At 41.5% G+C, this 14405-nt stretch overlaps 2 protein-coding genes across 2 annotated transcripts in view; one reads left to right on the top strand and one right to left on the bottom strand.

The window, feature by feature from the left end:
• gtpbp2a (GTP binding protein 2a) overlaps positions 1–14405 on the bottom strand; it is a 432981-nt gene that overhangs the window by 271136 nt on the left and 147440 nt on the right. The gene's annotated exons all lie outside the window — the stretch shown is intronic.
• Positions 1–14405, top strand: part of LOC132975398 (protocadherin-15-like) — a 204971-nt gene that overhangs the window by 105380 nt on the left and 85186 nt on the right. Inside the window, exons 14-18 of the mRNA XM_061039911.1 lie at positions 2459–2608; positions 4820–5013; positions 5993–6125; positions 6788–6867; positions 13666–13759. Of these exons, the coding sequence (XP_060895894.1) occupies positions 2459–2608; positions 4820–5013; positions 5993–6125; positions 6788–6867; positions 13666–13759 (651 nt within the window). The remainder of the gene's footprint in view (positions 1–2458; positions 2609–4819; positions 5014–5992; positions 6126–6787; positions 6868–13665; positions 13760–14405) is intronic.

Here is a 14405-nt window from a genome sequence, read left to right on the forward strand (position 1 = left end):
CCAGCCTGTGAAAAAAAGCATTTAACGGCATAATAATAACATAACAGTTAAAATGGGTCAAACTGCAATATGACAAGCAGCATCTCGGAGAAGAAATCTAAATTGGTCACTTAATCAGACGTAACAAGTGAAGGTATTCTCCCTGAGGTCTTGCTAAAAGCTTGTTAACATAATGTTTACTAGATAACAGCACAAACGCTTTGAAGGTTAGGCTTTTTGTTCCTCTAAAGATGATGTTATTTTCCAAGATTGTTATTGAGAGAAATCTTGTATTTGGGTAAATGCTAGCATCAAATCAATTTTATAATTACCCGGCGGATCCAGGCCTGGAAGAGGAGAAAGCACCCAGATCCAATTTAGATAAATATCAGCCTTCGAAGATTATTTTGTTTGTGTTTTGTTTCAGTTTTTACTGTCTCTGTGTGACAGAAAGCGAAAGGGTTGAGAAGGGAGGCATGAAATTGTTTACAACTGGTTTTGCAGGTTTGTTTTTCTGCAGATACATGTGTCAGTACTTGCACATGTGTTTTAGAATGGAGTGTCTTAACATACAGACGGAATGTCTCAAATATTCCGAATCTACTTTTCCCCTTTCCCGGAATCTCTCTCCATTTTGGAAAACTCAAACTCTACTTGATAGGAGAGGAAATAGCTGCTGTAGTTTATATTCACACATGTTTCTGATCAACACCCTCACTGCAAGCGTTTAGTAGCTGCTGCCGAAGGCACCCTCTCGATGTATATTATAGCACATAACCAGCACAACGTGTCATTTGGAGTTCAGCGCTGAGAGCAGATTTTGGATGGAATAGCGATTCCCCCCCCCAGAAACATGTATTTCCTGCTGCTGCCACAGTTGTTGTTTGGATCTCATCTCTCCTATTCTTTATTTGCTGTTTTTACTCAGTCCACTTTATTTCCCCTTTGCCAACAAGGATTGGATACTACTGCTGCCAGGGACAAATAAACATGCAGTCTGCTTGGTTAGCAAACTTCACGTTAAGGCAAGCTTTATGCAAGCTCTTCCCTCTTGTCTCTCTTTCCAAAGCTAAGGGAATCAAAAATAAGTATATATAACCTCAGAATATTGACTTCAAGTAAGTGGTGATAGAAACATGTTTAGGTAAGAGATACTGTATGATAAAAACTGAAAGAATAACACAAGGACATGAGGAAGTTTATTGAGGCTACATTATGAAGGCTACAGCTCTGGGGAACAAGTAGTTCCTCAGCCATGTAGTCTGGGTTTTTAAAGTGCAGTATCTCCTTCCTGATGGTAGGGGAATAAACAGAGAGTTTCCTGGGTGCGTTTTGTCCGTGCTGATGGACCTTGCCTTCTGCTGCAGTTGATCAGCATAGATAGTGTCCAAGGCTGAGAGTCCGGCTCCCACAGTCCTCTGAGCTGTTTTTACCACCAGGGACAGGTCCTTCTTGTTTTCCACGTTGCAGCTTCCGTACCACGCTGTGAAGAACTGACAGAGGATGCTCTCTATTGTGCTCCTGTAGTAGTTTGTGAGCAGTTGTGGGGGCAGTCCGGCCTGCTTTACTTTCCACAGGAAGAAGAGTACCTGCTGCGCTCTCGACTCTTTACCAGGCTGGAGGTGTTCAGCATCCCTGTCAGGTCCTCAGTTATGTGGATTCCCAGGAATTTGATGGAGCTCATACTTTCCACCTCTTCAGTGGCGATTCTACAGTCTATTGGGGCCCTTGGCAAAAATTAATTGGGGGGCCCTCCAACCAGCGTTCCAACGCTTACTCCTCTTCCTTTTTGTTACTCTTTCTTTGGTCTTTGGTTTTCAAAACAACAATGCATGCAATGCTTAGCAGGGCACCAAGAGGGAGTGCTGTCAGGTGGGGCCCCCTTAGGGACGTTCCTACTGTCATTGGAAAATGTTCACATTTTTGAGCCACTGCTGTGATGTAAAGTTTGTCAGCCATTGAGGCCCCCTACTGGCCTGAGGCCCCAAGCAGTTGCCTGCCTTGCGTGTTGACAATCAGCCCCTCCTGAGCCTCCGGAAGTCAACAATGACCTCCTTAGTCTTGGTGGTGTTTAGAACCAGGTTGGTGTCCAAGCGCCACTCTGACAGGTGTTGGACCTCCTGTCTGTTGTAGGACTTATTTTTGTTTTTGATGAATCCCACACATAGTGGTGTCATCGGCGTACTTAATTATGGTATTGGAGGAGCCACCGTCTTGGGTGAAGAGAGCCGTGCTAAGCACACAGCCCTGCGGAACACCTATATTCAGAATTATGGTGGATGATCACAGGTTCGCTATCCTGACAGTCTGTGGTCTCTTAGTTAAAAGTCCATGATCCATGATCAAAGTGAGGAGGGAAGTCAAGACTTGAATAGGAAAAAAAACCTAGATGTTTCTGTAATTTTCTCATAATAAACGTTGTTTTCTTGTTCGCAGACTGCTAAGCTTGCATCCATATGTCTCTTTCTTGTCATCACAGATGGTTGCATCAGACGGCGTCCAGCAGAGCAGCCCGGTTACTGTAAACATCCTGGTCATTGATGCCAATGACAACACGCCCACGTTTGCCGAGGTATCCTACAGCGTCGAAGTCTTCACAGACATGCAGCCAGGCGAGACGGTGCTACAGGTAATCAATCCAACAATCGTTCTCTCGCCTTTTCCTCTTTTTCTTCTTTATCCCTTTCTCTGGCACTCTGTTTGACGCCTCTGTCTTTGTCCACATCACACAGACCTCTCCCACACACACACACACACACAGTCTTTCATGCTCAAAGCAAATAAGCTCCACAATCCAATGCATTGTGTTGACAGGCAAGCTCCTGGAACTGTTCCCTCTGTCTCATCTGCTGGCGGGACAGACGAGTCGGAGAGAATGTTCTTTCTATCCTGGGAAACCCAAGTAGATCAACAATCATGAAGTAAATCTATAGTGCTAAGGGTCAGTGATAGTCATGTGTTAGTCTTTCCCCTGAATAAGAAGGATTTATCCTCTCTCTGACCGTGCAAACATTGCCAATTAGGATCTTTGTGATTGCATAATTTTAAGCATCTTAAAATGCATTGTGTCCCTTGGCTCTGTACAAATGAACACACAAAACTTATAAATTCAAACAATTATGAATATAAAATCGGAACAAAATATTTTTCTACACTCAAAAGGGTTCATGCACATCTTTAGTTTTCTTAAGTGCTTTTTATATGAGAAGTGAGCAAGGCATTTAAATAGTTTCACCTGACACTCAGTGCAAACGTTGGTATTTTTTGCTTACTGTGATGTAATTTCTTGAAGCATCTTCAGAGGTTACATATCACTGAAATCTGTAAAACTAAAAGTAAATGTGAGGGTTTTTTTTACGTAGCTTTTGCTAAAATGTTTTTATTATTTTAGATAAATTCATCATGATTATGCAAAAACGCAACCTCTCAAAGTCTGACCTTGGCGACCTGCATGATTTCACTACGTTTTACAAAGTATGTAAAATAATGTAATGACATCATCAATAAAATCAGATTCAACAGGATAAAAAAAAAACGATCGCCTATTGCCTGTTTTGTGGCGGCCCTGAGATGTTTTTCTGCTTTATATGTTAGATTATAACATAATCTACAAACGTGATGACACACACACACACACACACACACACACACACACACACACACACACACACACACACACACACACACACACAGAAACACAAAAAATCTAGTTATTATATTTTTAAATTTTTATCAAAGTGGATTAGGATCATTGTTTTTTCAATATTTCATCAGTACACTGGCTTTAAAGGTCACAATTTCATGACCTTTATTTTTTCTGAAAACAAAACCAACCAAAGCAAGCTTCTTTGCACATGAACAGGACATGTGTAAAGGGCATCTCTTTATAGAGGCACATGTACAAACAATGCAGTCTTCAAAATGTATGTCAATAACCACATTCTTCTAAATCTATTAATGTTTCATGCTCCTTCATTTCATTGGCTCCTATTTGGCAGTCAGAGCATGATCTTTTCGTCTTTCCCGTGATCTGTCCTCTTAGCACAGCCACTCCAAAAAATGTCAGACGCTGAGAAGGTCAAGTTTAATCTGCCTTAGAAAAGCAGAAGTTTGGCCCTGCCTGAAATGAGGCCAGGGGTCACAGTGTGTCTGCTATGACCGCTTAACCGCTTTTTATAAGCCGTTTATTAGAGCCGCAGTCCCCCTGAGAATGCTGCTGCTCATTTGATGCTAGTGCATCAGGAGGATGAAGAAGGAGGTCCGGAGCAGCATGGATTAAAGTTTCAAGGCCCCAAAGATATGAAGCCAACTACAGCATGAGGGCGCATAATTACAGGCAGCGGGATTCCTTGAATAATTGGCTTGAAGGAAATGGTGGATGCTTAATTTATGTGACAACAAAGCATGTTTGAAATGATAAATTTATATGTAAAGCTTTTTTTTCCCTCCATCTTGCTACCCAAGAGAAACGCTCGGCAGCTGTCTTTTCACCATCTATTTATATGAAAGGTAGCAGCGTCTGATGATTTAGGTCAGCAAACAACAATCACTAGGGGTAATGAGATCACAGCGGGTAGGAAAAGTTGGATTAGGTAATATCTTTATACATTAAACAAAGTTCATGTGTTCATTAGATAATTATAAGGCACCTAAATGGATTCTTCTGCTGGTTGGAAGCTTCACTAAACCCCCCTCTGAGAAATATTTCCTGCTTGATTGGTTGAGTGAGCATTGCTGGCAGCTGGGCAGAACTCCTTCTGCAAAAGCACAGACCAAAAAAAGCAACATGTTATTTTGTATAATGCGTATCCATATCTTTCTCTCCTTCCTCTTCTCCCAGTTGACAGCAGCAGATGCTGACGAGGGCCTGAACGGTCTGGTGACTTATGAGATACTGGCCGGTGCTCAGGGAGACTTCATCATTAGCAACCGCACCGGACGCATTACCGTGGCACCTGGTGTCACTTTAATGGTGGGACGATCTTATGCATTGACTGTCAAGGCCTCTGACAACGCACCGGAGACCCAGAGAAGGTATTGTACTTTAGCTTTGCACCGATGTGAGCTCTCTTCGCAATCGATCTGACAGTTAAAATATTTTTTGCATCACATAGAACAAAAGGTTTAATATTTAAAACTGACTGTGCGATCATAACTTTTTCATGAAGAACAGATTTGATTCAAGGTTATTGCCCAACTTATGCAGCCATGCACTGTTTTACAAGTCCTATTTAATCTGTTATGTGCTCATAGTTATTCACAAGTTAGTTTCCGAATGGCATATCTTCTCTGGACTATTAGGAAAAATGGTGAGAAATATTATTTCTGACATGCTTTTGTGAGTCAAAAAATATATGCTCTTGTTCCATTTGGCATTGTAGAGATTCTGGTACAAGATCACCTTGCTGTTTTCAAATTTAAAGGTCAAGAATGAATCCTGTGTGAAAGCAAAGTATGGAAAAGATAGAAAAAGTCCATATTGTCTAACCCTCACTACCAAGTAAATCAAAGCCTATTAAAGGCATGCCAATGGCCCTGAAAATAATCAAGCTAAAGCATGCTAAAGGGGGACATAATGATTCCATGTGCTACACCAAGTGGCTCTTGAACTGCACAGTACCGTTTAACAAAATACATCCCACATAAAAGAAAGATATAAGAATTATGAAATAGCCACTCATTTTCATGATGTGACCAACTGAGAACAGGCAGGTGGATTTTAATCAACTTTTTTTTTTCTTATGAAGAAATCATGAATTTTAGGCTTGCAATGTTTGACGCTAAAGAATGATTTAAAGTAACATTCATAGTACCTTTCTTTCCTTTCTGCAATCAAAAACCTCACACAGGAGCGCTTTAGTGTGGGATTGCAAATTATTAATATTTTCCACTGTGCTGTGGGCAAGGTTCTTCACAACGGCTCAACGGGCTGTCAAGGAGCAACTGATGCAGTCAGTGGGCTGATGTTTTCTTCTTTTTTTAACTCCCCCCCCCCCCCCCCCTTTTCTGCCAGGAGCTCCATCACTACAGTATACATCGAGGTTTTGCCTCCCAACAACCAGAGCCCCCCACGCTTCCCACTTCTCACCTACAATCTGGAAATCAGCGAGGCCATGAGGATAGGAGCAATTCTGCTCAATCTACAGGTGATCCAAGAAAGAAACACACACAAACAAGTCACTACGCAAATAAGTAATGTCTAATTCAATGAGGCGATGCAGAGGGATGCTCTGACTTGAAAGCTACTGAGAGACATTTTTTACTCATTATAGAACAGACTAAGATTCATAATGATGCCTCTGTATCACCTAAAAAAGCAAGCAGGAACATCAGCAACAAGACTAATGAATTATTATATTTAATGCCTTTATCCACATCTTCAGGGGTGGATGTGAATCGGGGGGAAAACAGCGTTTTTTTTTGTTTTTTTTTTACATTTTCAACAGCAAATACTCACAAAGTGATACTTCTGGCTGGAATATTTGGTCAGAAAACACTAAGAACTGGACAAGAACGGCAAAAAGATACAATGTGCCGCTTTGTCCACAGGGGGACTCCAAAATCAACTAATATTAAAAGATCCTAACAGGAGCTTTAAACTTTTTGATTATTTTTTAAAGCATTTCTTTATTTTTTTCAAGTAACAAAGTTACTTCAATTTTCTCTCAGCTTTTACTCTGCTAGCATACATATTCTAACTTTCACTCCAGTCAAGCATCCTTGATGCACGGCTGTCATATCTCACAGCCTTCAGCTTTTATGGAACAACGTGATCTTCAAGGTCCTGCTTCTCTTTTTCTTCCCCCAGGCCACAGACAGAGAAAATGACCCGATCACGTACCGCATTGTGAGCGGCGATTCCCAGGGGGTCTTCAACCTCTCTCAAACGTAAGTCAATATTTTTTTTTTTACGGGGTGCATTAGATATTACAAACCAAGGTCAGCTTGAGAAAGATGGATGATAGCAGAGATATACATATTCGTGGAAAGGCTTATGATTATTGATTGAAAGTATTTTCCAGTTTCCAAATGATCTTTAGAGGAAAATATAGAATGCTTTTCTTATAACTAGGGGTTTTTTATGAACTCATGTGACATTTAACATTTTACAATTTAATTGTTGAATTTATCAAATTTCTGTCATAACTTTTTTGGCTGCGCAATTTTTATCTTTTTCCTAAAAATCACTTAGTGCTGCATGTTTTCATGAAAGGTGCTAAATAAATGATGCTGACTTGGGTTTAAAAGGTGACAGAAGGATAAATGTTGTCTTAACAAGCCCCAGGCAAACTATAATGGTCCCCAAAGGCCCCTTTATCTCACTATTAAGACTGCTATAGGTTTTCAATACCCTTTTGTTTCATGATTTTCTTTCAATTGCAAAGGCATCACATGGACAAGTGATGAGCATTGGTCCTTCAAACAAGCCGGCAGGGTCTGAGTATCATCATTAGATCCCCTCTTATACTATGGCTGCCAGAGTGTAGTGATGTTTGTGGGGAAGATGGAGTGAGAAGAAAAAGAATGTGCAATCGTGATGGTAGGGAGTACATTCTGACTTGCCAATTATTGGCTTTGACTGATTTATAAGCCAATATATGAGTGCTGCTGGCTGTTGGCACCATCATGAATCCCAATTAAACCTGTAGAAAAGTATGTGTTTTTGCTCTGGCTGTCTTCCTAGGTTATTTGTGATCTCGATAACCGACCTGACTCGACTTGTTCTACCAGAGTCGAGCCAATTGAATTGGTGAGGTGAAGATTACTTTCAAAGGGAAATTACAAAATTTCACACATGACCCAAAGTTTGTTGAAGAAAGAAACCTATAATGAGAAAGAAAAGGAATAAGTGCACAGTAAGAGGAATCACAGTCTTCAGTACAAAAAAGACGGCAAAAAGAAGCAACATATAGAGGTTGGATAGAAATAACACCAGCACATTAACACAATGAAAGTGAATGGAGCAGCAGGGGCTCAGTCTGTAGGGGATTTGATTGGTGGTTTGCCAGTTAAATTCCAGGTGCAAACCAAGTCTGGAAATTGGGCCAGTAGAGGTGCCAGTTTACTTCTGAGCACTGCAAGGCACCAAACTAACAACCCCATGACTCTTATGTGCAACCCCCTCACACTGACATCTCTCTATTAGTCCATGGTCATGGGATCCTCTTTGTCTCAGTATGTCTTCTTCTTCATCATCTTTAAATCATTAGAACCAGCATAAAAGATCATAAATACATATTTTCAAGAAACTATTTCAAACAGCAAATATTTAAGTGTAGAATGCATGAAGACAAATTTAGCAAATGTCTGATCATAAGACTAAAACAAAGCAGTAAAACTTGGAGGCTTTGGCAATCAACTGGACATAATCCACTGTCATGTCATAATTTTAAAAGGACATTTAATGCTGTCTCTCTAGGTTCTCAGTCATTCAGGTCATTGTAAATTGTAAGCATGATCCAAAGGCAAGTGGACTTGGTTGAAGGTCATTGTCATTGATCTTCAACCAAGTGCAGTTGCCTTTGGATCAAGCTTCCAATTTACCATGACCGGAATGACTGAGAACCTACACAGACCTCTTGCTACGCAAGGATAATCCTTCAACTGGGTCGAGAGTACAGAAGGACAGCCAAGAAGTTAGCTGATCTTCAACCCAGTCCGGTTGCCTGATGTTAAATAGTAGCGCCCCAGATGGAGTCTTGATTCTAGTGGTGGTGGGATATACAGAGGTATGCTGAAGGCTTTGGATTGATGGGACATAGAGCAGGACTTGTGATGAGCATGGTGGTAGCTCCCTTGTGTGAGCCCCGTTTCCACCAAGCGGTTGGTTTCCACAGTTTGGTACGGGTAAGGTAAGCCCTGATCTTGCTTGCGTTTCCACAGCCAACCCAACCCTTACACATCACTAAGCGCGACATAGTGTAATCAGCCAATAAATTCAACAAATAAGAATATTACACGGAAAACAAAAATCAAAGAGTCCTAGGAAGGTCTGAATCTCTGAGACAAAAGACAAAAACAGCCTTGAAATGATTATTTCCAAATGTGCAGGAAATTTAAACATGGTGCATTTTTTTTTTGTCCTTACCAGGAAGTTAAGATTCTTTCAACCAATCAACAAACTACAGTGTGTCTAGCTCCAGCCTTTAGGGTCGGATCGGCACACTTGGCACCCCAACAGAAGTGACCAAAAAAGTAGGATCATTGGTACCATTCCCAACTTTTGACAGTGGAAACGCCAATAAAAGTGTACCGCACCAAACTGAACTGAACCGGACCGCTTGGTGAAAACGGGGCTCAATTGGATGCCCAATGTATTGAGGACTTGAGGTGAAAGAGTATTCGAGGGGGGTCACATCTGCATTACTAAGATGACAACTGAAAAGGAAGGAAAGTGTGTGATTGGGTTGACTAAAAATGTAAAATGCACAATCAGCTGATGAGTTGAAGAGAGAGAATGAATGAATTGATATCATGATCTAAAGTCGTTAATATTGGGCTAAGCTTTATTGTAAAACTCTGTGATATGAGGAGAAAAAAATGACAAAATCCTTTAAAGAGCCCATATTATTCCATTTTGGGGGTTCGTATATTTAATCTATGTACCTACTTTTGTACGTTCACAATAGCTAAAGTCAGAAAAAAGTGTCTGTTTTCATGTACTGCTCCTCCTTGCTCCCTCTCCGCTCTGAGTCCGTCAGCTACGCTCTGCTGAGCCCCCACTGCTAGACCCCACGTGGGCCAAGTCTGCTCTGATTGGTCTGCCGATCCGCTCTGTCGTTATTGGTCAGTTGCTCAGCACGTGTCTCGGAAATTTCAACATGAGCTGCAGGGCTTGCCACAACGAGCCAATGGGCTTAGATCAGTGATCTCACACTGACAATGACGTCGGACTGACAAATTTTTATCGAGGGGGGCTAGAACAGAGCGTTACATGCGGCTAATGCTACAGCTAACAGGAGGAGGTAGGAGAAGCCACGTTTCCGCGGACTTTGAATTTTTGCACACGGATGTGCCTAAACATTCACAGGACACATGGAAAACACACTAAAGGGCATATAAAACCAGAAAAAGCATAATATGGGACCTTTAATATACCATCACAATATTGTCAAAATGTGATGTAACCTAATGTAAGATGAGCGAAAACATTAATATCCATGGTCCTTTAAACTAAGTTTATAAGGTCAAGAAGATAATAGACAAGGCTCTGAAAAACTCACCATTGAGAATACAACTTATTTGATGTGCTGGGGTTTGGTTCTGCTTTCCTTTACTTTCATTTTCTACCTCCTTTTCTGAGAGAATATGTTGTTTATAACACCTAATACTTCTGAAGAGGAAAAATCCTCAAATATCTGACCTTTCTTTCTCGTAATCAACAACAACACTCTTAAAAACCCACCTCACTCAACCACTGCAAGGAGCCAGGCAAAGGCATCAAATATTAATATGGTCAGTGCTTTCAACCATCCCTTAAATAAGCAAGTAAATACTGAAGGAGGAGACGTGGGGAGACTGAAAATCGAGGACTCTGCCAGACACGTTCCAGGCTAATTGATTAGAGCTTCTTTTGTCTGCATCCTCAGTCTCCAGGCTACGCGAGGACAAGCTGTGTTGCAGCACTGTATCATTGCCTTTTGTTAACTCCTAATCTGTGTTAAAAATGGTTTATTTTATTGTTGAGAGGTTTACTTTAAGGTTTCACAGTAAGTAATAGTAAGCAAAACCATGGTGACACGGGAGACTGCTATTGTTGTGGTCTCAGATATAATCGGAAAATCTTGCTGAAACAGAGCCGCACATTCTCCTTCAGTTCATCCCCTGTGTGGCAGAAATATTACAATCCCATCACAAGCTCTCAGCAACCTGGCAATATAATAACTTCAAGCAGCTGCTGATAAAGCAAATGAATCAAAGAATGATTAGCTGGTATGGCTGATGAGTGCGCAATATACAAAGCCCCACTTCACACGCTCGTTTTTCAAGCCCTCAGAGCTGCAGCATGATTCAGTGAGGAGATTTTTGCATGGCTGCATGTTCAGACTCAGGCTACATATGGAGCTGGATCCATCCAGCTATTATGAATAATGAGCTCTCCAGTCTATAACTCCTCATAAATGGGGCAGGTTCCCCTGAGGGAGACAGGGAATGCTACAGATTCACTCAACTTTATGGTCGTGAGCAGGATGCAGCTTTGAATCAGAGGCTCAGTCAACAAGCAGGTGCTATACAGAGAGCACTCAGTAATCATATAACGGCTAACAGAGGATACAGAGGCAGGATAACAATTAAACACATCATTAAAAAGACCCAAGGATTTTTCTATTTTTGCCAGACCCTGTAGGAACAGTGTAAACTCAAGGGCTGTCACATGTAACGGTAACTTTGAATATTATGGTCTGTGTAGACTAGGAATAAAGTCATGTTTTATCCAAAATGATATTGAACATTTAATCAAGTTCAGGCTCTTTATAATACCTCGTGGTAGGCCATTAAATATTTCAGTAAGTCTAAGATTTGGGCTGATAGCTGCTCTTTGAACATACAGTATATCCCAGTGATTTAAGTTTCTCCATTTAAAGGTTTGTTGACCAGAGAGAGCTGAGTAATTAATTTTAACAGTAAAAATGTATGTGGGAATTGGAGTCAACTTTGGCTGATAAGTAAGAAGGAAATGGTGCAAATTGGGGGGGGGGGGGGGTATCTGAGTCTGAGTTATGTCATCAGATTTAGTTATTCTGATATTTATTTCGGTATCAGTTTAAGACAACAAGGCGAAATCCATAGTTTTTGTAGTTTGATCTGCTGATCTCTCTTTATTTCTTTCATTCTTTCTTTCTTTCTTTCTTTTCCATGTAGCATCTCTGAGTTTAAATGAATCCTTACCCACAGGCCAAGCCGACTTTGACACTTGAGTTGTTATTTCAGAGCCTCCTTGTTTCCCTGTTTTCCAGTTTGGCAGCTGATTGTCTGACTTCAAAGTTCGGTCTATCATACATGAAACCAAGCCCTGCAGTGTTGGATCCAAACGAATAGTATGAGAATAAAGGATATTATTCTAGATGATACAATTCAAATGTAAATTACTGTCTTAAGTTTGGCTTTGATTTCAACTTGTAGAATAACTGAAGTTTTCCTTTCTTCAGTCAGATTGTTTCATCACAGTAATAATTCTAAGTCTGAAATCTTCATTACTCGAGATTCAGATCAAAGTCATGACTCAAGGGTTCATTTAATGCAACCTAGATCTAACTCTCTGTATATCAAGTCCAATTAAGTAAAAAGAGACGAGATGATGTGAGCAGAATGAAAGATCAGCCGACTCACTGTGACTGTGGGATGGATAGCCTCTAACCTGCAGCCGTTGTCACTCTAGACCGGGCTGTAAACAGCATCCTGTCTGTCTGTCTGACAACATCTTTTCATGTGCTGTGACTCGCGAGAGGAGGCGTGGCGCGATCGCACATGATCAGTGAACCTCTCTCCAAGACAACTCGAGTGTGTTTTCTGCACTCCAGCTGTCGTAAGGAATAAAAAAAAACTCCCCAGGCTGACTTGGTGCCATTAATCACTCTAATCTGTGTCATCATCACCATCAAGATCATCATTATCACTGCAACTATAACTACTTCCACATTATATCCGTATTGTCACATGCACATCAAAGCTTCCTGCACCTTAAGCTGAACCGAGAAGGCCAGTCTCATCCTTGTGTTTAAATAAACATGAGCAGGATGCTGTGATGCATCTTGATGGTGTCTTTAGAAAGCTGCTTTTTGCCCTCTTGAACCACCGATCATCAGATGTTGGATTTTAAAAGCTGTGTGTTCTCCAAAAGTGCTTGCAGAAACAGACGGCTCTAATTAAGGTTATGGTAATTTGCCTGTCAGATTTTAAGATGAGGCTCTGTGGTTTTCTGTAGTTATGGGTTGGAGAGGCAGGAAAAGAAGCAGCGCTCAGGTTCTGCCTCGACTGTTCGGCCAAAGGAGCTTTAAATTAGAAATGTGAAGGAGCAGGAGGACAGCGGGGAATTGCGACGGGCATTAATCTAGCAGTGCGTTCAGATGCATTTGTCTTTCCTTCTATTTGTGGTTCTGGCAGAGCCTCTCCTGAGTGTGACTTTGAAATTGTTTTTGTGTGTGTAACTGTGTTTGTGTCTGCATTTGCACGCACATGACTTGTGTACGTGTGTGTGCGTGTGCGTGTGCAAGATAATTCCGTGTGTACTGCTTGGGAATGCATCTTTGTGTTTGGAATGCCAAAATGCCAAATTATGCCTGGTGAGCACGCAGGAGGGCCGCTGTGTCTGCTGCAGTCCTTGGAAAGAAAGCATGAATCTTTCTGTCTGTAGTCGGTGTGCTTTGGGGAGCAAGAGGCGGGCTACAGAGAGAGAAAAAGACAGAGTGGGAGTGTTTAAAATCCCACCTGCTCTACCCGCTAAGCTCGTCTCCTCTATCATCAGCCATGTTTTATAAATCTGTCTTATCTGGAAGTAAATAAACTCTAAAGTGCAGCCCTCTCCATCACACTCTATTGCATCAGCTGCATTAAAAGCTGTTGAACGAGTCTCTAAATAAATGCTCTGTGTTGTGTTCCTTTTGTGTGTGTGTGAGGAGGTTGTTTAAAGCCTCTAGTTGTTTGTCGGTTACTGTAACACAAGTCTTTTCTGACCTCTCTCCGCAGGATTGGCCTGCTCCTCCTGGGAGAGCCGCTGGACAGAGAGACCACAGATCAGTACCGTCTGATTGTCACAGCCTCCGACGGCAACCCTGGAGGGGTGAGACGCCAACCTTTTTTTTTTTCTGAAGCTTCCAGCCTGATTCCTCTGGGTTGATGATTTTTGAGCACATTTGGAACACATTAAGCTCAAATAAGATCTTCTCATGGAAGCGTATTAGCTTGTAAATGTGGCACACTGAACCAAAGTGCTCCATTAGCCTGGAAAATCTAATACTCGCGTAGCTTAATACCTTGTGATTTTGTCACATTTCCATAATATCTGTGATAGCATGAATAGTCAGGAGCATCGCGTCTTAGTGCCAAATCAATTCAAGTCCAAAAAAACAGTCTTAATACATGCAGTACCTACTGTATATTTGTACATGAAATTTTAGACTTAAGTAACCTGTTAAGGGGCGCTGTAGACTGAGTGTTTAGTTTGCGCGTCCCATGTACAGAGGCTGTAGTCCTGGAAGCGGGCGGCCGGGGTTCGAATCCGACCTGAGGCTTCTTTCCCGCAGGTCATTCCCCACTCCCTCTCTCCGATTTCCGACTTTATCCACTGTCCTGTCTCTCTAATACAAACACTAAGTTGTGCAGTAGTTAGGTGATATAAGTCCATTCGGACCGGAAGCTGTTTTTTTGTACTTACTGATGTTGTTTCCTCCTTTCTAGATCCTTCCTTACTTACTCTATGATGTACG

The sequence above is a fragment of the Labrus mixtus genome, chromosome 6 (genome assembly GCF_963584025.1).
Source record: "Labrus mixtus chromosome 6, fLabMix1.1, whole genome shotgun sequence".
NCBI classification, from domain to species: Eukaryota; Metazoa; Chordata; class Actinopteri; order Labriformes; family Labridae; genus Labrus; species Labrus mixtus.